Source organism: Natrix helvetica (assembly GCF_964273705.1).
Source record: "Natrix helvetica genome assembly, chromosome: 3".
NCBI lineage: Eukaryota > Metazoa > Chordata > Lepidosauria > Squamata > Natricidae > Natrix > Natrix helvetica.
The window spans coordinates 155,962,203-155,989,435 of NC_138549.1; the positions used below are offsets into that span (position 1 = coordinate 155,962,203).

The 27,233-nt window shown below is 40.1% G+C and overlaps 1 protein-coding gene across 2 annotated transcripts in view; it reads right to left on the bottom strand.

Moving 5' to 3' along the window:
* Positions 1–27,233, bottom strand: part of RIPOR3 (RIPOR family member 3) — a 148,468-nt gene that overhangs the window by 79,100 nt on the left and 42,135 nt on the right. For both annotated transcript variants that reach the window (XR_014174888.1, XM_081947038.1), the window contains exon 2: positions 220–345. Coding sequence is in view for 1 of the 2 variants with exons in the window: in XM_081947038.1 (XP_081803164.1) it covers positions 220–320 (101 nt within the window). In the remaining variant the exon portion in view is untranslated. The remainder of the gene's footprint in view (positions 1–219; positions 346–27,233) is intronic.

Consider the following 27,233-nt stretch of genomic DNA (forward strand, 5'->3'; position numbering starts at 1 on the left):
AGTCAACCTTGAGCCGATGAGACTCGAACTGCTGGCAGTTGACAGTCAGTAGAATTAGCCGGCAACATAATTCTCGTGTCAGTGTTTTAGTCCCATATATCATTACATATTAATCTTTAAAACACAAACACACTGCAGTCAGGTCCTACACATACAACACACTATATCTAAACCAGAAAAACAGAGGCTAGGGAGAGGTTTGTTGCATGTCAAGCTTACGCCAACATCCGGCTTTGTGTGCTGCTAAATCCAGCGAAGGAACGGCTTCTGCTGATTCTTCCCCCATCAGCAGGGGAGGCAAAGGTTAGTTTCACTGACATGATTCGTGGTTAATGGATGCTGGCTCTAGAAATTAAACAAACAAAAATAAATGCGTCAAACGATTAGGCAGGAAATGGAGAAAACATTGAACTCTGTTTGCAGAATTAGGGTATCTGAATACATGAAGCTGCCTGACATTCAGTTGGATTCTTGGTTCATTAGACCAGTTATTGCTTTTCAAGGTTTCAGGAAGGATCTTCCCAGAATTTTTTTATATGTATACTGCACACTGTAACTTGAATGAAAGGAAGGAAGGAAGGAAGGAAGGAAGGAAGGAAGGAAGGAAGGAAGGAAGGAAGGAAGGAAGGAAGGAAGGAAGGAAGGAAGGAAGGAAGAAAAGGAGCTGAAAGGAAAGGAAAAGAAAAGAAAAGAAGAAAAAAAGAAAAGAAAAGAAAAGAAAAGAAAAGAAAAAAAAGAAAAGAAAAGAAAAGAAAGAAAGAAGAGAAGAGAAGAGAAGAGAAGAGAAGAGAAGAGAAGAGAGAGAGAGAAGAGAAGAGAAGAAAAGAAAAGAAAAGAAAAGAAAAGAAAAGAAAAGAAAAAGAAAAGAAAAAGAAAAGAAAAGAAAAGAAAAGAAAAGAAAAGAAAAGAAGAAGAGAAGAGAAGAGAAGAGAAGAGAAGAGAAGAGAAGAGAAGAGAAGAGAAGAGAAGAGAAGAGAAGAGAAGAGAAAGAGAAGAGAAGAGAAGAGAAGAGAAAAAAAAGAAAAGAAAAGAAAAGAAAAGAAAAGAAAAGAAAAGAAAAGAAAAGAAAAGAAAAGAAAAGAAAAGAAAGAAAAGAAAAGAAAAGAAAAAGAAAAGAAAAGAAAAGAAAAGAAAAGAAAAGAAAAGAAAAGAAAAGAAAAGAAAAGAAAAGAAAAAAAGAAAAGAAATATTCTTTGGATGGAAAATGCAAAGGACAGCAAATCATTTATTCACTACAGAGTTAAAATGAAGAATCATTATATGATCATGTTCTTTTGTTTTTGTCACAGACATTTTTCCAATTCACCATTATATTGCTGCATTTTCCAAATAGGGAAAAAAGGGGGACTTGATCTAATTCTGACTGCTGTGGAATATTTGAACACACATTTCAGGCTCTAAAATGGATATTTTGTATTATGCCATAGACTTTGTATTAATCTCTGTTATCATTCTGCAAACTGGTAAAAGAACTATTTAAAAAATTCAGCATATCAGATTGAATCCATGGCAATGCAGAGCCATTATTCTCTTCACCATAGTTGGCTAAAAAAAGTCACAGCAGACCGGTCCTCACCATATGCCACATTGTAAATCGAAGTATATTTTTCCTTGATCAAAAGCTTCAATGATGTACAAAAGCTATCCTCTAGAAAATAGTGGTTGACACCAAGCAAGATTAAGTTCCATTTAATTTCCAGTATATATATAAACACATACATACATACATACATACATACATACATACATACATACATACATACATACATATTTGTGTTACAACCCCTGGTATGCCCAAATATGGGAGGGGGCTCACTACTCCCCCCTTCTGTCCTTCGGCTCATTACAGAAGACCATCCAGGCAGAAAACCATATTTTTATTTTTAATGTTACCTTTGCTATGTTTGTGTTGTATTTGTGCTGATAAATAAGTAAAGGGAGACTAGTATAGATCTATTTCAAGCTATTTAGCTCTCATCAGCTAGCCATACCCTTACTGGGATTAGAACCTGGGCTGTATTACATATTAGGCAGATGTATTAGCCACTAAGCCTGGATGGTCTTCTGTAATGAGCTGAAGGACAGAAAGGGGGAGTAGTGAGCTCCCTCCCATATTTGGGCATACCAGGGGTTGTAACACAAATACATACCTATTTCCCTGGCTCAGCTGATAAGGAGGAGAGCCTGTGGCTTAGTGGCTAATACATCTACCTAATATGTAATACAGCCCAGGTTCTAATCCCAGTAAGGGTATGGCTAGCTGATGAGAGCTAAGTAGCTTGAAATAGATCCTTTCTGTAAATCTTGGTGGGAGGGGATGGGGTGCTGGCTTTGTTTCAGTAAGTGGAATGATTGGTTGTGTGGTTGTATCATGATTGGTAGATTGGTGCTGATTGGTGCTGGCTGTGTGTGCATTGTTGTTTTGTATTGTAACGGCCTGGGTGGTGGGTGGTGTTCGTTTGTTGACTAGGGCTGGTTTCCATATGTTTGGTAGGCGGGAGGTATCATCACGTTTATTCATGTTGTGGGGTGTTTCTCTATTTCGATAGCTTCCATAATTATTCTCTTGTTGAAGTGTTCTGTTTTGTAGATTAACCTGGCTCCTTCAAAGTTGATTTCATGTCCTGTAGCTTTAAGGTGCTGGAAAAGGGAAGAAGTTTTTTCTTTTTTTCTTACTGCATTCTTGTGTTCTGTGATGCGTGCATTTATCCTCCTGTTTGTTTGTCCTATGTATATTGCTGGGCAGATTTTGCATGGTATTTTGTAGACTCCTTGGTTTTCTAGCTGGATTTTGTCTTTGGGGTTTCTTAAGATGTTGGCTATTTTTTGGTCAGTGGTGAAGGCTGTCCTGATATTGTGCTTGTGGAGAATTTTGCTGATTTTATCTGTGGTGCCTTTGATGTAAGGGAGGAGGGCGATGCCATTGTCCTGTTCTGTGTCTTGGTTTTTTGAGGGAGTCTCCTTTTGGATTAGGTTGGTGATTGTTTTTCTTTGGAATCCATTGGAGATTAATACATTTGTGAGTTTGTGTAATTCAGTTTTCAGGTGGTCTTTGTCAGCTAGGCGTTTGGTTCTGGAGATGAGGGTCTTGGCTACAGAGTTGATCTGTGCAGGGTAGTGATGGGATTGTGCATTTAAGTAGCGGTTGGTGTGTGTTTTTTTCTGGTAGATGGTGTGTTTTAGGGAGCCATTGGGTTTTTTGTTGATTAGGACATCCAGAAAGGGAAGATGGTTGTTTGCTTCTATTTCCATGGTGAACTGTATTTTGGGGTGTAGGCTGTTGAGATGTGTGAGGAAGTTGTCCAGTTTTTCTTTCCCGTGTGGCCAAATCATGAAAGTGTCATCAACATATCTAAGCCAGAGTTTGGGTTTGTGTTCAGATTTGTCTAAGGCGTTGGTTTCAAAATGTTCCATGTATAAGTTTGCAATGACAGGTGAGAGGGGTGATCACATGGGTGCTCAATCATGATACAACCACACAACCAATCACTTTCCACTTACTGAAACAAAGCCAGCACCCCATCCCCTCCCACCAAGATTTACAGAAAGACGGCAGCTCCGTTCGCATTTTAAGCCAAAGACAGCAGCCTGAAGATGGCAAGTGAGATCTTGCCGAAACGTTGCCAAGACAATCTCAATCTTACATGGGAAAATACATACATATATATATATATATGCTGGTTTTGTTATATTCAGGTCTTTTCCTGTGTGAGATTGTCTTGGCAATGTTTCGGCGAGGTCTCACTCACCATCTTCATGCTGGTGTTTTCGGCTTAAAGCGTTGTTGGAGCTGCCGTCTTTCTATAAATCTTGGTGTGTGTGTGTGGAGTGCTGGCTTTGTTTCAGTAAGTGGATTGATTGGCTGTGTGGCTGTATCATGATTGGTAGATTGGTGCTGATTGGTGCTGATTGGTGCTGGCTGTGTGTCCGTTGCTGTTTTGTGTTGTAACGGCCTGGGTGGTGGGTGGGGCTCGTTTGTTGACTAGGGCTGGTTTCCAGAAGTCTGTTAGGCGGGAGGTATCGTCACGTTTATTCATGTAGTACGTAGGACAAACGAACAGGAGAATAAATGCACGCATCACAGAACACAAGAATGTAGTAAGAAAAGAAAAAACTTCCTCCCTTTTCCAGCACCTTAAAGCTACAGGACATGAAATTAATTTTGAAGAAACCAAATTAATCTCCAAAACTGAACACTTCAACAAGAGAATAATTACGGAAGCTATTGAAATAGAGAAACACCCCCACAACATGAATAACCGTGACGATGCCTCCCGCCTGCCAGACACCTGGAAACCAGCCCTGGTAAACAAACAAGCCCCACCCATCACCCAGGCCGTTACAACACGAAACAACAATGGACACACAACCAGCACCAATCAGCACCAATCTACCAATCATGATACAGCCACACAGGCAATCAATCCACTTACTGAAACAACGCCAGCACTCCAAACACACCCACCAAGATTTATAAAAAGATAGCAGCTCTGACCACGCTTTAAGCCAAAAACACCAGCCTGAGGATGGCGAGTGAGACCTCGCCTTCCCATGTAAGATTTACCATATCTTGGCAACGTTTCAACGAGGTCACACTCGTCATCTTCAGGCTGGTGCCTTTGGCTTCGTGCTTGTGCGAGCAAAGCATGATTGGAGCTATATTTTTTCTATAAATATAGGTGGGGGTGTGTGGAATGTTGCTTTGTTGCTTTAAATGGATTGGTTGGCTATGTTGTCACATCTTGATTGGTTGATGGAATTGATGTTTGGTGAGGGTGATTGGTGATGGTGTCCTGTGTTGTTCTGGGTCCTGTGTCGGTTTTTTGTAACAACACAGGACACCATCACCAATCACCATCACCAACATGACCTTCTCATAATCCCATCAATATTTTCCCCATTGCCACCACTTTTGGAAAAGAGTGTTTAGTTTTTCAGATGCTCTGAACTCTCCCTTTTCTGAGCTACTGTATATAGAATTTCCTAACAATTAGAACAATTAATCAGTACAACAGTTTGCCTCCAGGAGTTGTGGGTGCTCCAACACTGGAGGGTTTTTTTAAAGAGGAGACTGGACAGTCACTTGTCTGAAATGGAATAGGTTTTCCTGCTTGAACAGTGGGTTGGATTAGAAGACCTCCAAGATTCCTTCCAACTCTGTTATTCTGGATGAGACATTGAGAACAGGAAGTATCAGGATTAATACCTTCAGAAACAGCTATCCCATCCCTCTGTGATATTTGTAGGCGTGATATAGTCATTAAAAAGAGATCTGCAGAAACATTTTATCAAAAATTGGAGCATGCTTTGATTCATGCCTCTATCGTACTTTCAGGATTCTGATGCCTTTAGGAAGCGGGGGGAGGGGGGAATGCTGCTTGTTAAATAAATCTTCTGAAATAACAATCTTCCTCTAGGACAAATGACACATTTAAACAGCCTTTATTTTATCAACAGGCTATATTAGATTCGCTGTTTGCAAGCTCTAATTGCATTTTTCTTATTCTGCTTAAAGGACCACTCAGGTGCTGTAAAGATAAATGTAATGAATCCAACAATCATAGATCAGGAATTGCATTTATGTTATTATAACACCTCGCGGGAGAAAAGTAACACTTTGTGCTAACTATGCCTTCTTAAATTCTGATTTATTGAACAAATGAAAACAGTCTGGAATCATACAATGCACTACATGATAAACAGCAGTGGTATGCAATACTACTACTAAACCAGTTTTACAGAAATTTACTATTATTACTGAACCATAAACCATACTTTGTAGACCACATTGCTTGCATTCTCACAGCACTGCAAAGCAAAACAAAGAAAGCCACATTGTGGAGTTTGTAAATCATGGCGAGTCAAATTAAAAAACACTAGGCAATAACTGATGCTCTTTGGCTGAATAGAAATACTGCATTGTAAGCCTGCAATACTATGTGTGGTGGGTATCCAACTGCAATTCTTCTGGAATTCAAATATAGTTGGACCCGCTAGACTTTAATTCAAATGAATATGGCAGGTATGTGCGTATATGTGTGAAGGAAGCTTGTATTTATTTCTCTTTATCCCAAGTCTTTGGATAAATCAAATAGGTATAGAGAAACTCTTTTAAATTTTCTGTATAACCACCCGGCTCCCTGTCTTGTTTAATCTTGACCAACAAAAGTTTTCAGACTCCAGGCAGAGTTCTTTCCTATCTCTTCATTCATTCATTCATTCATTCATTCATTCCCACCTTCAAGTCTACATTCACTCCTGGCACCTATCTGGACAAGTCTCTTCAGTATTTTGGCACAGATTTTTGGAAGTAATTTGCCTTTGCCTCCCTTCTAGAACTGAGAAGAGTGACTGGCCCAAGGAGATCCAGTTGGCTTTGTTTGTAAGGTGGACTAGAACTCAGGGTCTCCCACTTTCTAGCCTGGTGCATTAACCACTGCACCAAACTGTCTCTTCCTTCATTCCTGATCCTTTTATAGGAAGTTAGTACTCACCTCTCTCCTAGAAAAATGAAATATCCTGGGAAATATTAAGAAGGCAGAATATTATATTTCTCTGGATAAGAAATGGAGAAACATGTTTTAAGCAGGAAACAGACTCACTCTGTTTAGCCCCCACCTTTGTCAATGGACCATTAAAATGCCTGAGTCGGTCTATTCTACATAACAAAGAGCTCCCCTTCAGCTCCAGGGTGATGGGATTAAGGCATGATAGTATTAGCTTTTTACTCATCTCACCACAGGGCACCTGGAAACACAACCAAGCTTGGGACTCAAAAGACACACAACTTACAGAGTTCGCTAAGACACCACCATCTCCACCCCTTGTAGTCAGACATAAGGTGACTAACTTTTTTACAATGAAAAGGAGGACAAATAAATTGGGGAAAAAATATCGTAAATAAAAGAAATATTTTATTTATTGCAACAATAATACAAATATACAAGAAGATACAAATCTTCTAAAATATGATATATGCATAATGAAAACATTTGCAATGCTTTATATTGTAATTATGCTTACATGCCTGTTAATTATTATTTAAATGAGTACTTTTCCATTTAATTTAATATTTTTTGTCAATGTATCATCTTCTAACAATAGATTGGAAATATCTGAACAAGAAATAGCCTTCATATTGAATTTTACGGCAAGTGCTGCAGCTAGAGAATCAATATTCAGTCTCAATTTCTCACTTGTTGAAAAATCATTGACAATTGAAAAAACTCTTTCAACTGCTGCATTAGTTCCAGGGCAGCACAACGTAAATTTAACAATATAAATAAATTTTCACATGGAATATGTTCATTTTTGAAATGGCTGAAAATATCCACCCATCTTTTATCAATTTCAACATGTTGATTTTCCCATTGTATTAATTTTTCAGAATTTAAATATACATTCAGTCTTCTAATTTCTTCAAAGAGACAATTGTCGTCTATTTTAATGTCTAGCATTTCTTTAGATAAAAATTCAACACAAGATTCAATATCTGTCCAATATACTGCGATGAAGTAAAAAAACACCATTAAAAACAGTTTAATAAAACGTGAATTGTACGTGCCATGAGTCTACTGCGTGCGTATGTGTCGTGTTGTGTTTCGGTAAGAAGTAAACAAAGCCACTTGCACACGGCGCTCTCTCTCAAGGTCTCCCGTGTGGAGCGCATGCGTCTCATAAACGCATCTTATACTGCACTATACCGAGCCTTGACGAATTGTCATGTCAAATACAAATACGTCACATAATGCGCAACAGATTAGTCTTCAAATATCGAAAAGGAGGACACGTAGGAGGACACTTTTCGAGGGAGGACAGAACTTACAAAAGAAGGACTGTCCTCCCTAAAGGAGGACGGTTGGTCACCTTATCAGACATCCAATCAGAATACATTTCTTACACAGGAACAGGAAACAGAGAGGTGGGGCCAAACAGAGAGTATAAAAAACTCAGGAACTCTCTGCAAGCCCTCTTTTCTCTCTTTTCTTCTTCACCAAACATCTGGAAGCATGCAATCACCTTTTCTGTTCAGGAACTCAAGCCATGTAGTCCTGTCCACCATTAAAACCATCTTTCCAAGCAGCCTCCATGTTTCCAGTGTCTGTTTCCCCACTTGGAACTGAACCCAGGTGGACATTTCTTCCAACACTTTAAACAAGAGATGCTGGAGATTATACACTTGGATTCTCCCAAAGCACATGCTCCGTCCTGATGTTGCAGCTCACCCCTCCAAACTCATCCATGTTGTGAGAACAATTGGGCCAACATACAAAGACAAAGCTTGCCCTGGCACTCAGTTGTCTTTCTTGTAACAGCACACAGCAGTCATCTGTTGCTATTAGAATGCAAACACTCATATCAGTGCTGGGGTAAGGCCCAGTTCTGAGCAAACATTCAACCATTACAAACTAGAATATCTTGCATAACAGATGCGCCTGTCCTCTTACACTTTGCAATCAATGGCCCAGTTTCCAAGGGAAGAAAAAGATGAAGTCAGCCTATTCATTTCTTTCCATCACCATCCACCCTGCCTGGCAGTTCTTTGAATAGTTTAGTACCAGGATCCACTCAAACTAGCACGGACAGCCACTGTTTATTTTCCTCAAAGACGGTTCAATTTAGCTTCGTCATGCTAGGCCCAAGGTCTTAGTACTGAGAAGGTTTTACTTTCAATTGCAAAGGCTGACTGTTGGTTCCCATTCTGATCATGCTGCCACCCCCAGAGTGCTAAATTCCCTTTGGCTTTCTTTCCTGCTTCCCATTATCACTCAATCCTTTGTGTTCCTTGAGGGAATTCAGGTCCCTGGTGCTGCACACGCATTGAATGGAGGTCACAGGCCGACCACCTCACAAGATGCAGAAGGCCAATAAATCTGAACAGTGGACAGAAAGCAGTTGGGAATCCTCCCACGCCTGCAACTACAAACAAGCTGATGAACCCCAGGTTTTAAATATTTGCCTTTTTAGAATAAAAAAAATATCAATAGTCCTGAAGATAACATAGACCAAGCCAGCTGGTCTAAATTATCTAATTTGGAATACAACCTCAGTTGTACCCATAAAGCCATTTCACTAAATTCCATATAAAGGACAACATACAGCTATTTTTCTTATAGCAGTTCACAGCAAAGCATAGATTAATTTGCTATCCTGTGAGGTGTGTGTGTGTGTGTGTGTGTGTGTGTGAGAGAGAGAGAGAGAGAGAGAGAGAGAGAGAGAGAGAGAGAGAGAGAGAGAGAGAGAGAGAGAGAGAGAGAGAGAGAGAGAGAGAGAGAGAGAGAGAGAGAGAGAGAGAGAGAGAGAGAGAGAGAGACTAAGTGCAAGAAGTCCAATTCAAATCCAGTTCCACTTTCATTGAAATCTTCTCTCTGAAATTAGAATACTACTTCTTTTGACATTTATTATTAAATTAATGTCTTGGAGAAAGGTGGAAAGGGGACAGGAATGTTTATCGAATGTATAGATGACATAACATTTGGATAGCAAATAACCCAGAAGTCAGAAATGAAATTCAAAACAAGCTTGAGAAGTTAGAGAAATAGGCTGAAAGTAACAAAATGAAATGCAAGAGAAATACATGCAATGTTCTTCTCTTACATAACAAAAATAATAATAATCAAATACTTATGTACAGTATGAGGGATACCTGAGATAGGAGTTTTAGTTATTGGATGAACAGAGATTCATTTGAGGGGTCCTTAGTGCTCTCTGAATCTTGGTTATTTTCTTGCACACGTTTCCTTACCCAGCTAGGTAACATCATCAGTGCTAGTAGTAGAGATTTCATTCACCAGTGCTAGAGATTCATTTCTCTATTACCAAGAAATATATCTTACCGGTTTTCCAGAAAGCTGTTAGAGAATCCCAATATCTATATGCAAGGAGATATATTGGTTCTAAAAGTAATTGCTGGAATCCTTGTGACCCTCATCCCATCTCTCCTAATAGATCTTCCTAGAGAGAGCTCCGTGAAAATTCTGCTTGCCCTAGAACTGCCCAGCTTGATACCTGGCTAGGTAAAGGCTTACATGAAAATGATTTTAGAAAAGTGGTTGATTGCAAATTAGTTTGAGCCAACAGTGTGATTCATGATTACTGCCTCCCCTTCATGGATTACTGCTTTGTCATGGCGAAAGGGCTTGCATAACTCAATGAAACTATGAGCTATGCTGTACAGGGTCACCCAAGACGGACAGGTCATAGCAGAGAGCTCTGACAAAACATGATCCACTGGAGAAGGAAATGGCAACCCACTCCAGTATCTTTGCCTTGAAAACCCCATGGACAGTACCAAAAGGCAAAAAGATATGATGAGCCCCTCAGGTTGGAAGGGGTCCAATATGCTACTGGGGAAGAGCAGAGGGCTAGTACTAGTAGTGCCACAAAGAGTGAAGCAGCTGGGCCAAAGCCAAAAGAATGCTCAGCTGTGGATGTACCTGGTGTGAAAGGAAAATCTGATGCTATAAAAATCTATGAGGTGGCTGGATGGAGGCATGATCTTAAATGGACTCCAGACAAAGGTAGAGGACAGGAAGGCCTGGATGAACATTGCCCGTGGGGTTGCGATGGGTCGGACACGACTTCGCAACTAACAACAATAAAAGCGTGATGCCAAAAAAGGCAGATAAAAATGTAGGATGCATCAAAAAAAATTAAATTTCCAGCTCTTGAGAAAAATACTATCCTTTAAAAAAGAGAAATTAGAATAGGTTCAAGGGTAATTGGGAGATTAGAAACTCGGCCTTATGAAGAGAAATTCCTGGGTATGTTTAGCTTTCAGGAAAATAGGGGGAGGGGTATACTAGCAATCTTCAAATACTTGAGAAAATGTCATGTAGAGGGTCAAGATCTCGTCTTTCTCATTCCAGAATGCAGGGTACAGACTAATGGACTTCATTTACAGAATATTTTTTAGGGGGGAATTATTTGTAACAGTAAAAAACAGTTTGACACTAGCCAGAGAAGTGGTGGTTGAAAAGTAATTTCACTTAATTACCAAGAGTTAAACCGTATCTTTCATTTAAACAGGGAGCTTGATTTGATGAACTAAATGGCTCCTTCCAACGCTATGATTCTCTTTCTTCTGTATCTCCTTCAGCAAAAAAATAGAGATTTTTTAAATGAAGTACTGGTAGACTAGAGATGACCAACTTTTTTTGCAGCTAGGGCATGAATAGCCTGAATGTCTTTTGGAAGCATGACTGGTGATACCAGCTGGTCTTCAGGTCTCTGCTGCGCATGCCCGGGAGTGGGGCGCATGTGGGGAGCTGTATGTGCAGGGGCGTGGGGTGTGGCACATGCAGGGGCATGCGTGTATGCACGGGGGAAACATGCAGGGGACCACATGCTCATGCATGGGGTGCACACATTACATTTTGGGGGTTCGGGGTGCGAGCATTTGAGCACTTGGTAAGGAAAAATTTAGCCATCGCTGCTCTAACATGTCTTAACAGCAGCAAGGATTATTTAACACAATACTGGAAAAATGAAGATATACCTCGAGGTGAAGAAATAGTCAAGAAGATACTAGATTGTGCAGAAATTGAGAGTTGACTTTGGAAATTAAGCAGAAAGAGGATGTAAAATATTATCAACCATGGGATTTATTTTACCAATGGAAAAATGGGGTGGAGATTAAGAATGTAATTGGTATTGTTAAGCAAATTGACAACATGATGTTTATAAAGCACTAAGAATTGTATTTAATAGGAAATCCACAGGCAGGATGCCTCGTGTGCTGGCCACGCCCATGCCCAGTTTAATGAAGGGGGGGAAAGTCAAGATATGTCACGTGATGATGCCGTGAGTTTGACACCCCTGCTCTAGAGCCAGCATATCCGAAGAATCTTTAAAGGTGCAAAAAAAAAAAGAATTTGAAGGACACATGAAATGTTCAGATTTGTCTATGTCTGGTACTGACAGTTGATGTAGGGAGCAATTGTTGCAATCTTTGTTCTCTCATGAAAAGCAACCTTGGACAGCTGCAGAAAAGATGTAATTAAAAGATGGACCACAGGAAGATCCACCCAACTCTTTCTCAAGGGGACATGCCTGCAATCAAAATTGTTTCCCTTAGCTGGTTTGGGGGGGGGGGGGGAAGCAGAAGTGACAGAGTTGGCTTATTCAGTTTTTGGCTGTATTGTTCAAAGGGAAGAGAAAGACCCTCTTCACTTTTTTCCAAATGTACTTGCACTGTTTTGATGCATGTGTGAACTCTTCTACTCATCTGACCCAGTTCTGCTGTTTTGGTCCCACAAAGGGATGGCAGAAGGAGCAGGAAGGAGAAAGCAACATAAATAGTAGAGAAAGAGCTAATAACTGTAATAGTTTTAAAGCTCAGAGTATCAACCTTGTTAACTCTCAAGGCTCTTTTTTCCCTACTATTTATTCAAAATGGACTGTGATTAATCTATATTGGGATATAGACAAGAATAGAATGGAGTGGAGTGGAACGGAACAGAACAGAACAGAATAGAATTCTTTATTGGCCAAGTGTGATTGGACACACAAGGAATTTGTCTTTGGTGCATATGCTCTCAGTGTACATAAAAAGACAAGATACATTCATCAAGAATAAAAAGATACAACACTTAGTGATAGTCAAGGTTACTAATAAGGTAACAAATCGTAGTAGGAAACAAATAAAAACAATGTAAATTGAAAGATACAAGCAACATGGTTATAGTCATAAGAAAGATAAATACTAGGAAGGAAGAATAACAGTAATACATTCTTAATAAATTATTGACAGTGTTGTAGGAATCAGTTGTTAAACAGAGTGATGGCATTTGGGGGAAAACTGTCCTTGTGTCTAGTTGTTCTGGTGTGCAGTGCCCTATAGCGTCATTTTGAGGGTAGAAGTTGAAACAATTTATGTCCAGGATGTGAGGGATCTGAGCATGGTGGGTTCCAGATCCCGTCACAACTGGTACGCTGTGACAGGGCCGGGCGTCCACCAGGTGAACGCGTGCTGCACACACATGCGGACCCACCACCCGCGATGCTCCAGCTGCTCGGTGAAGTGTCATGCAGGCAGCGTACACTGTGTGCGCATACGCAAATGGCCTGGTTGGGTCAAATACAGGTAAGGAACGCGGGCAGGCGGGTGGGCCCTCTGAAGCACCATACCGGAACAGTGCCTGCTGCTCCCAGAAGGCACCAATATGCCTGTACCAGGGCGTACCAGCCTGAACCCACCACTGGTCTGCAGATATTTTCACAGCCCTCTTTTTGACTCATGCAGGTCCTCAATGGAAGGCAGGTCGATAGCAATTGTTTTTTTCTGCAGTTCTAATTATCCGTTGAAGTCTCTCTCTGTCTTGTTGGGTTGCAGAGCCAAACCGGATAGTTATGAAGGTGCAGATGGCAGACTCAATAATTCCTCTGTGGCTGCTTGAGGATTTGTGTGGATTTCCACTCCCAGGATTCTGCAAAATTCTGGGAGTTGAAGTCCACACATTGTCAGATTGTCAAGGGCAAGAAAATCTGTTCCACAGGCTGCTTTTCATTTCATTTTAAATGAAAAAGAAATGGAATTTTTACATAGTTTACATATAAGGTGTATGTATATGTCTGTGTATGTGTGTGTGTGTGTGTATGTGTGTGTGTGTCTATAATCTCAAAGCAAATTTGTTTGGCAAAAATAATGAAAACATTGCAAGGATGTGCATAGTTCAGCATGATCTACGTGGAAGATTAGCGAGAGGGACTGACAGCCCATCCATCTGAGACATTCCTCAAGGCCCTGCGAATCCTCTTGATGCAACATGGTTGGAGGGAAAAGAAACATTCAATTATTGTAATCATTACAGCTGAAGTAAACAAACCACTTAATGGGAGGGGGGGACAACTGCTTTGCGTAACAAGCAATTAAAATAAGACATGGGACAAGACTTGGCCTTGCGGTTTTTGCCCCCAGGACTGCAGATGTGGTGGACTGGCAATCTTTGCACGAGCAACATTAGAAAAGGACCGTGGTGTGAGTTCTGCTGCTATAAACGTGCAGGGGAAGAGGAGGGCATTGTCCTCTTGAAAATGCCCAAACATTCTCAGAAATGCGGGATGTGAAGGACCTTCTTAAAATCCTCTTTCCAGCTTGCGGGAAGAGAGCTTGGAGAAGACCATTTCTCAGCATTTCTTCAGGGAAGAAAAAATTCTCCAGTGATGTTTCAAGAGGATGACTTTCTGAGTGGCAACATCAACATATCTAGTGAAAAAAGCCCCTAGAAATAATCCCCGACCCCCTACCCCCCGTGGGAATACACACTGTAGCATGGAATGTCAAGATGACTGTACTTTGCTGGAGAGATTGTGAAAACAATAGGGAAACAGGACACATTCCTTGGCTGCTTTATAAATTGGACGAAGGAAACATGACACTCTACCCATGAGAATCTCTGTCCTTCTCTTCTCCACTGAATGAATTTCTAAATCAACTTCTGTTTTTACCACCCGATACTGCCCAAAAATTAGTTTAGGTCCAGACAGGATTATTGGGTTCTGCTGATCCATGCTTGAGATCTGCCAGGCAAGCATGCTTGTGAACTTCTGTCTGTTTTATTTTTTTCACCATCTTTAAAGTGGTTCCTCATAAAGATGGTTGCTCGCAACCGTGCACTCACCCCAAGTGTCAACTCAGGTAGATTGGTTTCATGGGGTATTTTGTGCAAGTATTGTTTCCAAATATGTGATGCGACACCCAGAAAAATACGGCATCCTTCACTTAATCCTCCAGGGAAAGACTGAAGGCCAACAAGGTCCAGGCAGAAGAAGAAGGTCATGGCTTCAAAATCTTTGGGCAAAACTCAACAGCACTTTTTTCATGTGGCTGTTGACAAAAATAGGATTGCCAACATGATCGCCAACGTCTGATAATGGATATGGCACAAGAAGAAGAACAATTGTTTCCCAAAACTGGCAAAACCTGTTTGATCAGAGCAAGGGTGGGAAACGCATATATCATCTGACAGCACCTTTGATGGTTTTAGAGAGGTAGTGGCTGATTCACACATTGTATTAAACCATAGTTTAACTCAGTCGTGGTTTATTGAACAAGCTATAATATCCTGCCTGACTCATCATACCCAACCATACTTTATGACTCATAATGGCTGGGTTCATACTACACCACTTTTAAATAACCTATAGTAGGATCATCCAGACTGTTCTTAAATCATATTCCACACACCATTGGTAGACTAATTTAGGGATGGAGAGATCACTGAATAAAAATACAATCCTGTGTATCTATTAAGTATCATGAACCATGTTGCATTATTATTAACAGAGTAATTTGTTTCAGAAACATCCTTGCATACTACTGAGCTTTTGCTTGACAACCTTGTGAGTTGATACTCTATGCAAATTCAGCATTAGGACATGAGAATCCAAAGATATTTTGAGGAAGGAAGGAAGGGAGGGAGAGAGGGATATCTCTTATTTTTAGTTTGGCACTTTGTCTCCAAAATAGGTTAAGTCCTCGAGGCTACGACGCCATTGACTATCATTGCCGCCCCTGATTGGTTGAGACGCGAGCAGCCAGCTGGCGGGAGAATGAAGCCATTCTATTGGTTCAGCGTCTGACAGCTCTGGTATAAAAGGGCTGTCAGCTGTCAAATGTTGCTGTTTGCCGGTTCGAGATTTGCCTTACATTTTGCCGTGTTATACTGTTAATAAAGGTTGTGTTAGCTTCAACCTGCCTTGCCTCAGTTCCTGCCAGCCTCGTTCTCCCTACAGAACAAAAATAACCTTGAGAGTTATCCTTAGAAAGAAACAATTTGTAGATTATTCAAAAAGCATGGGTCAGAGACTAATTTGATTAGCAAATGAAGATTAATGCTGCAGAACAAGCAACTTCATGAAATTTCATGTAACACTTCAGAGAGTGGAAGTATGGAAAATTAAGAATCTCTTGCATCTAGTCCAGCATTATATTTCTTCTTTCCTACAAACCAGATTTGAAGAACACTGTAAACAGAACTCTCTCGTGGTGTTTTACAAACTGAAAATCCTAAACCTGTGGTACAGGTTGTATGCCTACTTGTTATTACAATAGAATAGCAGAGTTGGAAGGGACCTTGGAGGTCTTCTAGTCCAACCCCCTGCCTAGGCAGGAAACCCTATACCGTTTCAGACAAATGGCTATCCAACATCTTCTCTTTTTTTTTGAGTTAGCATTTCTTTTTTTGTTTTTAAGTTTTATTGGTTTTTACAAATATTTTGGGGAAAAGGGTACATAAGTATGGAGAAAAATTTTGACAGCTACATCATACGGAAGGTGGTGTTTCCCCGGGATCTAACATCTCTCTCTTATTTTATATATATCAAAATATCATTGTTACATACATATTAGCAGTTTAGGTTTACTTCAAATTCTTTAACATCTTCAATCATACTTTATATCACTTCTAACCATTTCACTATATTAACAATTGCAATGTACTTTTAATTCATTTCTGTGACCTAAATCTCATTGCTGCCTCCTCTCCCTTGTCTGTTGGCTGAGCCATGGCTCCTCCCCCTTTCATATCTTGTGCACTGTCTCTTATTCCGTCTAGAAGGTTCTTGTGTTTTTCCACGAAGGCTTCTGCCTCCACCACTGTATTAATTCTCACTCTACCACCCTCCCAGAAAATCAACAAGCCTTCTGGAACTAGCCACCTAAACCAGATATTTTTTTCATACAATTTTTTAGTTAAAAAGAAGAATTTCTTCCTCTTATCTCTTATTCTTTTTGGTATCTGTTTTAAAATGGTTATTTCTTTATCCTTATATCTTAAAGATTCCCCCCTTTGAACCCCTAGAATCTCATCTCTTGTAGTCTTTCTAAAAAATTTAACATGAACTTCCCTTGGAACATTGTGTGTTCTAGCATATGCTGAGTTAATTCTATATATCAGATTGATATCCCACCCTAGCTGTTGTTTGTCTCTTTTAATATAATCTGCTAGCATTGTTATCATAGTCTCCCTTAAATTTTCACACGGTTCTAGGCTGCATCAACAGAGGGATAGAATCAAGATCACGTGAAGTGTTAATACCACTTTATAATGCTTTGGTAAGGCCACACTTGGAATACTGCATTCAGTTTTGGTCACCACGATGTAGAAAAGATGTGGAGACTCTAGAAAGAGTGCAGAGAAGAGCAACAAAGATGATTAGGGGACTGGAGACTAAAACATATGAAGAACGGTTGCAGGAACTGGGTATGTCTAGTTTAATGGAAAGAAGGACTAGGGGAGACATGATAGCAGTGTTCCAATATCTCAGGGATTGCCACAAAGAATAGGGAGTCAAACTATTTTCCAAAGCACCTAAGGGTAGAACAAGAAGCAATGGGTGGAAACTAATCAAGGAGAGAAGCAACTTAGAACTAAGGAGAAACTTCCTGACAGTTAGAACAATTAATCAATGGAACAGCTTGCCTCCAGAAGTTGTGAATGCCCCAACACTGGAAGCCTTTAAGAAGATGTTGGATAGCCATTTGTCTGGAACGGTATAGGGTTTCCTGCCTAGGCAGGGGGTTGGACTAGAAGACCTCCAAGGTCCCTTCCAACTCTGCTATTGTATTGTATTGTAAGCAGCACCAATGCAATTTTGAATGGACACTGAACAAAAACCTCGTAAGGACTACCTGTAGTGCATCTCCCTTTTTTTTTGTCTTACATGGTAATAAAGAGACTGTCACATTAGCAGTAGACAGACATTACATTTTGAATCAGTTGAAGTTTCTGGGTAGTCTTCAAGGACAGCCCTATGTAAAACAAATTACAGTGATCCATAATGACAAATAAAATGATTTTTTTATAAAAACACTGGAGAAAAATGAAGCAGTTAACAAAAAAATTCATCCTTTATAAAATGTGGACAGTAGAAGCATAAGAGAGGTCAAAATAGTGTTTTGCAAATGCAGAATGCAAAGTGAATCAGTGGAACAAATTTCCTGGAATTTTTTAAAATCCCTTCAGAGAATGGATAAACAAAATTTTCAAACCATCTATCTACACATGGTCATGGACAATGCCCATTTTAGCTGTTTTGGCATGTGGGTCTTCACTGAATTGAAGAAGATAATGTTTTAGAAGTTCATATTCGAACCAAGCACAGGACAAGAGTAGAAGACAAGCCGCACTGATTGAAATGGACTTAAAAACACAGGCTGGAAGATGCGGAGTATTTTCTCCTCTCTAGGGATAGCAAAGGTACACAATAAAACACATGTGTGTCTCGTTTTATAGCCTGTCTTACAAAGAAAATCTGGGCACAGGGACAGAGTCTCTGGCAGTGCACTTCAGAACACCTTCTGGGATCAATTTAATGTCCTACACAAACTTGGAAACAGAAGAGCCAATGTGGCGGAGTAGCTAGAATAAGAGTCTTGGAACAGGACTGGAAAGGCACCGGTTCAAAAGCACTCTGAACCTGAAGCATGTTAGCTACAGCCAGATATCGTATTATCTAACCTTGTAGGCTTGATGTCAGATTATAAAAAGATGGTGGAGAGAATCCTTTCAGCTACCAATAAAAGAGAATATTTATAGCTCAGGATTGAAAGTCTTTGGTGCTTTCTGAACTTGGTTGTTCCTGCAGACCTTTCATTACCCAAGCAGGGTAACATCATCAGTGCTCTGATGCAGCCCTCGTGCTGTTCCCTAGCTGCAGCACTGATATGTAACCTAGTTTGGGTAATGAAACATCTACAAGAAAACAACCCAGTTCAGAGAGCACCGAGGTCCTTCACTTTGAGCTTCTTAGAACATGTACATAAATAAGATGAACAACAATTTTTTTTTAAAAAAAAGAGATTGCCTGAGAATACAAGGGTACTATTATTCACTCTACCCATTGTTTGGGAACCACTATTGGTGACAGCTGGCATTGAAATATTTTTAAATAATATTAGTTTGATGCAAATATCACCATAATTGCTGTGCAAGAGTCTCATGTTTAATACTGTGGTGGGCGCAATGATTAGAATACAATACTGCAGGCTAACTCTATCGACTGCCAGCAGTTCGATCCTGACCGGTTCAAGATTGACTCAGCCTTCCATCCTTCTGAGGTCAGTAGAAAGAGGACCTAGATTGTTGGGACAATATGCTGACTCTGTAAACCACTAAGAGAGGGTTGTGAAGCACTGTGAAGCAGTATATAAGTCTAAGTGCTATTGCTACTGATGAAGATGAACTTCACTAGTTTCCAACATCTATCCATTCTATCAACAAGTTAAAATGCCATCCTGCAAACTCAGGATCAGTGGTCTTCAACTTTTGGGGACCTAGGAGACATCTAGAATTTTGAGAGCATCTTACAGATACTCTGAGAAAATATCTATAGGGAAGGGCTGCCTAATTATAAATATGGATATGTTAAAAGTCAAAGTACTAGCCAGCAATCACCCACCATTTCATTTTCTAAGAATGCTTTTGTCTGGTATTTTGCTTTGTAGAACACCAACTACTCAAGCACATTTTAAATAAAATAATCTTTAAAAAATAAATTTAGAGCAGCAACCTTGAAGTGAACTGAAGTACATGTCAGCATACCTAAGGGCACTCTTGGCAAGCAGTTGAGCACTGAGGCTGCTTTACATGCTCCACTATCATTATACATTAGAGCAGCAGTATTTTTTAAATGTGACAAATTTAAGATATGTGGACTTCAACTCCCAGAACCCCCCAATCAGCTTGCTGGCTGGATTATTCATGGAGTTGAAGCCCACGCATCTTAAAGTTGACAAGGTTGAGAAACAGTGCTTTACAGCAGGAGTCTCAAACTGGCGGCCAGCGGGCCGGATGTGTTATGCACAGGCCACACCCACTCCAGTTCCGCAAATGGGAAAAACATCATGAAACATCAGGTGAACAGCAACATGACACCGTGAGTTCGACACCCATGCTTTACAACATGCAGATAATCTAGGTCAGAAGACAGCAAATGTCACATTAGTGCACCCTTGACCTGCCCTACTTATTGTACTTATCCTTGCTCTGTCCTTGAAGAGTAGCTTGACGCTCCATGATCTTTACTACATCTAGAGTGGTTTTGAATGCTTTGATTTGCCACAAACAATACATAACTTTGCGTATCTCAAAGAGCTTCACCTGCTGATTCTACAACCTTATTTAAATAAGAGGTATAGCCACAGCCTGAGGTTGTTCTTTTTTTCTGCTCAGTTGGCATTTCTTTTTCTTTGCAGGAAAACAGGAGTTCCATATTCTGGAAGCTGCTTGTACTTTTCTCTCCCTGCTTATTCCAAACAGCTAGTCAAGATAACCACAAGACATTTCTTTACTGTAGACTGGAGAGCACATGTATGAATGGGCCTTGCCATGAATTTTCTCTTTGCTTCCAGCAGCAGAAACAAGCGTTCCAGTGTCCCATATTTAGCGAAGGCAAGCTGGATGATAAAGTAAGAATTCTGCTGAGCTCCCAACAAATGCTTCTTTCAGAAATAAAGTGGCCCCCAGTTATCCTGGCGTCACATGACCCAGCCTGTGGATTTCAATGCACTCCACAGCAACCATAATAATCTAAATGTAGCAGCCTTGACTGAGACTGAGTGTTGAGTTCCTGAAATGCACTCCCTGGATCACTGCTGGAGAAGACATTTATTCTAATGACTTCTCTGAGTTTACGCCTTGGTTCCAAACTATACAAACAGCATTCCCCAACCGGGTGCCCTCCTTTATTTTTATTGCTTTAAGAAATAAAAAGAAGGACCACAAAGTATTCACTCAATCATCTAACCTTCTCCTTAGTAATGGCATGCCATTCTTCCTTTGCATTTATTTTTTAAACCATATATTTTCTGGGCTCAACAAGTGAAACTTTTTATGAGGCAGGGGATGTATATTGCCTGCCTCTCAACCACTGCAGCTATTTTGAAATAGCAAAAGCACTTAGACTTATATACCGCTTCACAGTGCTTTTACAGACCTCCGTAGCGGTTTACAGTGTCACCCTATTGCTCCCAATAATCTGGGCCCTCATTTTACCCACCTTGGAAAGACGGAAGACTGAGTCAACCTTGAGCCGGTGAGATTTGAACTGCCAAACTGCAGCTTTAGCAGTCAGCTAAAGTAGCCTGCAGTACTTCACTCTAATTACTGTGCCATCTCGGCTCCTCATTTTCTTTCTTCCTTTGAATTATGAGTTCAAATAATATTGAATTTGGTTAACTACCTTGATGCATAAAAATATCCGCATATTCCCCAAAGACATTAGGATTGTCAAGTGTCCAGAGCAGACCAGGGTAAAACATGTCTGAGTTTGCCCAGAGAGAAGGATGGTCATATTCTGGAGCTGAGGTAGGTCTCGATTATAGCAGTTTTCATTGTGAGTTATTGTGAGACCTCTCTATTGCTGGAAGCAAATGCCTCCTTCACATGGCAGAAGTGGACAGAACTTATTGCAGAGCTCTAATATCTATCACATTAGTTGTTAACAATCACAAACTAATATAGTTTGATTTTGGCTTTGCATATTGTATGAACCCAACTGTTGGTTTATGGACTTACTCTTTTGTATGAACTTAGAAAGCAATGGTTTATTCAACAGTCATTAGAGAACGGGCGAGGCATAGAGGCTCACTGGACTATGTGGCGAAGGGAAGATAATATATAGGGCAGCGCGGAGTAGGGCAGGGTGGGTGGGGCTAGTCGGTGGTCGATTTTACCGGTTCTCCAAACTGTGCAAAATCACAACAACTGGTTTTCCTGAACCAGCTGAATCCCACCCCTGGTTTCATGTAATTTACAAATCTATTATTCCACTTAGAAAGAATACTTTCTGAACATATGTCAGAAGGTTAGAATGAAAGTTAGAATCCTTCTCCTGATTATTCCCAAACCTCTAACTAGAAGGGAGAGGAGATCTGCTACTAATGATAAACAATATCAGAAAGTTCTTCCTGATTGACTGCAAACTATTCAAGGATTGACTAGGATCAAATTCTACGTTCAATTCATCATCTCCCTAAGGGAAGAGATATCTTTTCTTCATCTCTCTTTCCCTTTATAAACACATTGTTTACTTGCAGATGTTCCCACTAACTTGAATGCAGGTTGTGTGGGACAGTTCCCTGATTCTTCTCCCAGATTTTCCATAGCAATGTGGAATAGACTAAAAATGACATCTCACTGGGGGTGGGGGGGGGGAAAGAACTGAGTCACTATGATGATCAAAATATCTAATTCTTGGGCTAATTAAGTTCCAGTCCTTAATTTTCACTGCAGAGTTAAATCTACTGGGAAAATAAACTCTGCCTTTAACCTCTGCCCTTAAACATTCTTTAAAAAGCCTGTCAACTTCCACGGCAAAGTCACCCTAACAAGAGATTTTGTTACATAAACATTCCGAAACTATGATATTTGGAATCAACATTCTTTATTTACTGCTGGCATTCTTGTGATGCTATTTCCACTAACATTAAACTGGAATTAGCTGAATACTCCTTAAATGTTTGAAGTTTATTGATTCCTTTTTCTTCAATTGCAACTTGAAACCATCATGTCAGGGCAAATGTCCCGCCCTGAATGAAGGTCCCCATTCACAAGTAAATATGACTTATTTGTAGGTGTTTCTTTTGGTTATTATTTGGACAAATTTGTTGGTATTGTAGTTTGAAGAATCATATTTTGAATTTTAGTATCCTTGTAGTATTAGAAGCGATCCCCAATAAGCATGGTGAACGGCCTAGAACTTGGAAGGGTAGCTATTTGTAATCCTATATAAAACTGCTTTTTTGCAATGCACTATTCCTTCTTGCCTCATACATAACCAAGGTCAAACTCTCATGCAAGTAGCAAATCTCCATGACATTAGCAAAACTCACATTCTTTACTATGTAACATCCTTTCTGTGTCTAAAGAGAGATTTGATATGTAGGTCAGCTGTCCTCCAATTATGCTGATTTACTCAAGGATAAAGATAAACTCATTCAGGATTTGCAAAATTTAGAAAATCAGAGGAACGCTGTTACAATAACCTGGAATGGTAATTTGCTTGATATCCGTGCATCTGATAAGCTACGTATTTGCTAAGGTAGTGCAATTTCTCTTCTCTGAATAAGCCTGCACCTTCTGCTTCCTTATTAGATAACTGTCAAACAATTATTCAATTAGACTGTATCCCTTAGAATCAGGGGTGGGATTCAGCCAGTTCGGGTGAAATGCTTCGCTCGGATGATCAGGGTGGCCCTTGCACTTTACTTACCTATATCCTCTCAGCTGATTATCACGGTAGAGCGGATTGCTGTGCCTCAACTGTGTTACTCCCAGAGAAGAAACATGGAAGGTAAGTTTTGGTAAAACTGTGCATGCCTGCAGCATATGATCACTGGCAGGATCCCACCACTGCTTAGAATGTAACATAATCAATGTAAGAGCTACCTTGACCCAACATAAGGGGTCGTGGCATTGCTTCCTGCAAGTCTGGAAATCGCTATTTGTTTGCTAGTTTAAAAGAAAACTAGTTTTCTAGATGTCTCCAATCATTTATTTTATTTATTTATTGGATTGTGGGTCTATTGGATTTATTGGATTATGAGGATCAATATACTACCTACAGGTCAGTCCTCAACGTATGACCACAATAAAGCCTAAAATTTATGTTGCTAAGTGAAACATTTGTTAAGTGAGTTTTTCCCCATTTTACAACTTTTCGTGCCACTGTTGTTGAGTGAATCATTGCAATTGTTAAGTGAGTAAGACGGCTGTTAAGTGAATTTGGCTTCCCCATTGACTTTCCTTGTCAGAAATTCGTAAAAGCAGCTCATATGACCCCAAGGACATAGTAGCCGTCATAAACATGAACCAGTTGCGAAGCGTCTGAATTTTGATCATGTCACCATGGGGATATTGCAATGGTTGTAAGTGTGAAAAATGGTCATAAGTCACATTTCCAATGCTGTCGCAACCAAAACAATCATTAAATGAATGTTTGTAAGTTGAGGACTACCTATATGGGTTTCATTTAGAGAACATGGAATCCAGTCAATTATGGCTCATTCAGCAAACTGTGGATTACCAAACCATGGATGAATACAGTGTGTGAACCAAATTAACATGGTTCCCACAAGTTCTAGCCAACAAAATATTGACAGAGTAATGTGTGTAGATAAAAAAATACATTGTTTTAATTTCCTGATAGAGTTGTTTAAGTAGAGTTCTCAGTGTAGATTGCCTGACTTATAGCTCTTAAGAGCTGATAAAAGCCTACTGAAAGTTTGATACTCACATTAGAGCTGATATTCAGATAAAGGATCTTAATCAGTGGTGGGTTCCTACCGGTTCGAACCAGTTCAGTGGAATCAGTAGTGGTTTGGCGGCCTGCCACGCCCCTGAACCAGTTCTCTGGGCAGCACCATAGGCGCCGCCATCTTGTTTTTTGCTTCTGCACATGCGCAGAACAATTTTAATTGCACTGTGCACACGAGCAAACTGGCAGTAGTGCCTGCCGTAACTCACCCCTGATCTTAATCAACTGCTGAAATGGTCCAAGAAACAGAGAAGACAGAGAAACACATAAAACTTTTTTATGAATGTTGCCTGATAATGGTAAAAGAGCTTGCACATCCTTAGAATACTATTCAGTTGGAACTGTGCACTGACCATAACAAATGAGAGATTAGAGAACATATAACCTACCGGAGAATAACATAGCAACCCACTTCCATTATTCTGCCAATAAAATCCAATGGCTATTCATAACCAGGATAATGTTCATATACTGGAAGATTAGCCACCCAAATAAGAAGATATCTAATGAGCTACTCATAAGGATTTACTGGGAACACCATTTAGTTGCTCTCGTAGTTAGAAGCAAGAGGAAACCTCAATGGTGAGAAAATAGGTAAGATTGTCCTAAAGGTGCTTTTTCAAAAGGCAACTGGACGTTCTTTGTTTTTCCTTGAAGACTTTTGCTTCTCACTAAGAAGCTTCTTGGACAACCATGACCTGAATGACTGAGCATCTCCATAGCAATACTACTTAGATTTCTATTCCACTTCACAGTGCTTTACAGCCCTCTCTAAGCAGTTTACAGAATCAGCATATTGACCCCAACAATATGGGTCCTCGTTTTACTGACCTCAGAATAAGGAAGTCTGAGTCAACCTTTAGCAGGTGAGATTCGAACTAGCGAACTGTTGGCAATCAGCAGTCAGCAGAAGTAGCCTACAGTACTGCTTTCTAACCACTGCACCACCACTGCTCTTGGATGTATGTAAGATTAGTATATGGAATTTTAAAATCATTGTCCTGGGAAAATTTGAACACTGACATTCTGGAAATCTCTAAAATGGACTGGAATCATTAATTTCACATCATGAGGCCACCGGTTGCTGTTATTACAAATACAACGGTATAAAAATTGGGGCATAGATGCAATCCAAAATGATTGATTTGAATTTGACTTCACGACAAGCCAGTCAGTATATTACAGGAATCCAAGCCAGTGATCCAATCCTTACTGTTTAGAAAACTGGTGTCTGTTTTGTAAAATTATTGGAAGCATCATGACTCAAAGTTTGCATAAGATATTTTATTTACTTTTATTTCAATGATTTTAAGACCAGAATAGGGTTTTTCCAAAACATTCTGTGCCAAGGTCAAGTGTTAAGAACTCTGAAAACTCCTATCCATAATCCTTACTTAAATCTTATGCGCTGCCAATGGCCTGTTTCCTTTAAAACCCCAGGACTGAAAATTGTGAACATCTGTGGGTTTCTGCATATACAAGAGATACAATAATTATCAGAAATATTTTTTAAAAAAACTAGCAATCCTCCTAAGAATGTGTGTGTCCTTTCTTCCACCATAGTGATACTATACTAATCAGAGGTAGGTTCCTACCGGTTCGCTCTGGCTCAGCCAAGTAGGTAGTAACTTGGCCAGCCACGTCCCTGAACCAGTTCTATCGGCAGTGCCGTAGGCACCGCCATCTTGGGTGTTTTTAATCTACTGCGCATGCGTGCATAGCAAGCATCAAGCGCACCCGTGCCCAAAGTGCGTCCCTGAGCAAACCGGCAGTAGAAGAAGCCGGAACCCACCCCTGATAGTAATGGAATATTTAGAGCCAACAGGGAAGGAAAGAGGAACAATTTGGGTTTGAAAAGACAGGATAGAAATGCTTGTATAATTAAAGCAATAGTTACAGGAGGTGGGGGGAGGGAATGGGAACCAAAACCACAATTAGACTCCCAGAAGGGAAGTGACTTATGGGTATGGGGAATCTGCAGTTCTGAATCCCTCTCCCATTGCTCCTGCATTACCCCTGTGTCAAATTTTCATCTTCTAGGGGATAAAGAGCCATAGCAGATGATTTAGAAATGTCTGCAAATAATATATAGGTGGCCCTGAAGCCATATGGCATCCAGGGGACTCAATTCAACAATTTAACATCTTGGAAACTATTACGCTTCCATTAAGAAAGCTGTGCCTCTTGTTGTATTGCAAACAATAGACAACTTAAGTATGTTCAGTTACTGTTTGCCAGACAAACAGTAAAAATGTGAGCGCATGACGGCACATTTCATTTTAAATTTAAACATTGTCAGTTTTTCCTCTGCATCAAGCTATTTCGTGGTATCAGACTTTGTTCGATTTTGGGTTTCCAAATTCACAACCTTTCTTCGTGGGATCCTGCGTGATGAGGGTCTGTGCAATTTAAGCAAGAACATTTCTGCAAAATCAATGGTGTGGTTTTGATTCAAAGATAGGGGGATTCATACAAATCTAAGAAAATAACCTCTATAACTTTTGCAATGCATAAAGATTTAGTATAACACTGGAAAGTTAGCATGACTTCAAATAATGGTCTAAACTAAGGGGTGTTAAACTCGATTTTATTGAGGGCCGCATCAGGGTTGTGTTTGACCTCGGCGGGCTGGGGGGGTGGCCAGTGGTGGGTGTGGTCATGGTAGACATGGCCGTGGTGGGTGTGGCCATAGTAACCATTTGGCACAGGCTCAAGATGCATTTTTCCCCTTCTCTTCGCTCTTTCCATAATTCTTTTCTATAACCATTTTACTATCTCTTCTACCAGCTATTACTGGCAAACATTTATTACTTATTCTTCATACTCCACTAAACTTTTTATTTCTAAATCTATACCCCATTGTTTAGTAGTAAATTACTTTTCCAGGCAAAAAAAGCTATTTATACTATACTATTTATACTTCCGAGGCAAATGGCGGCCTTCGCGTGAGCTCCGCAGAATTGCGGAGGGGGTCT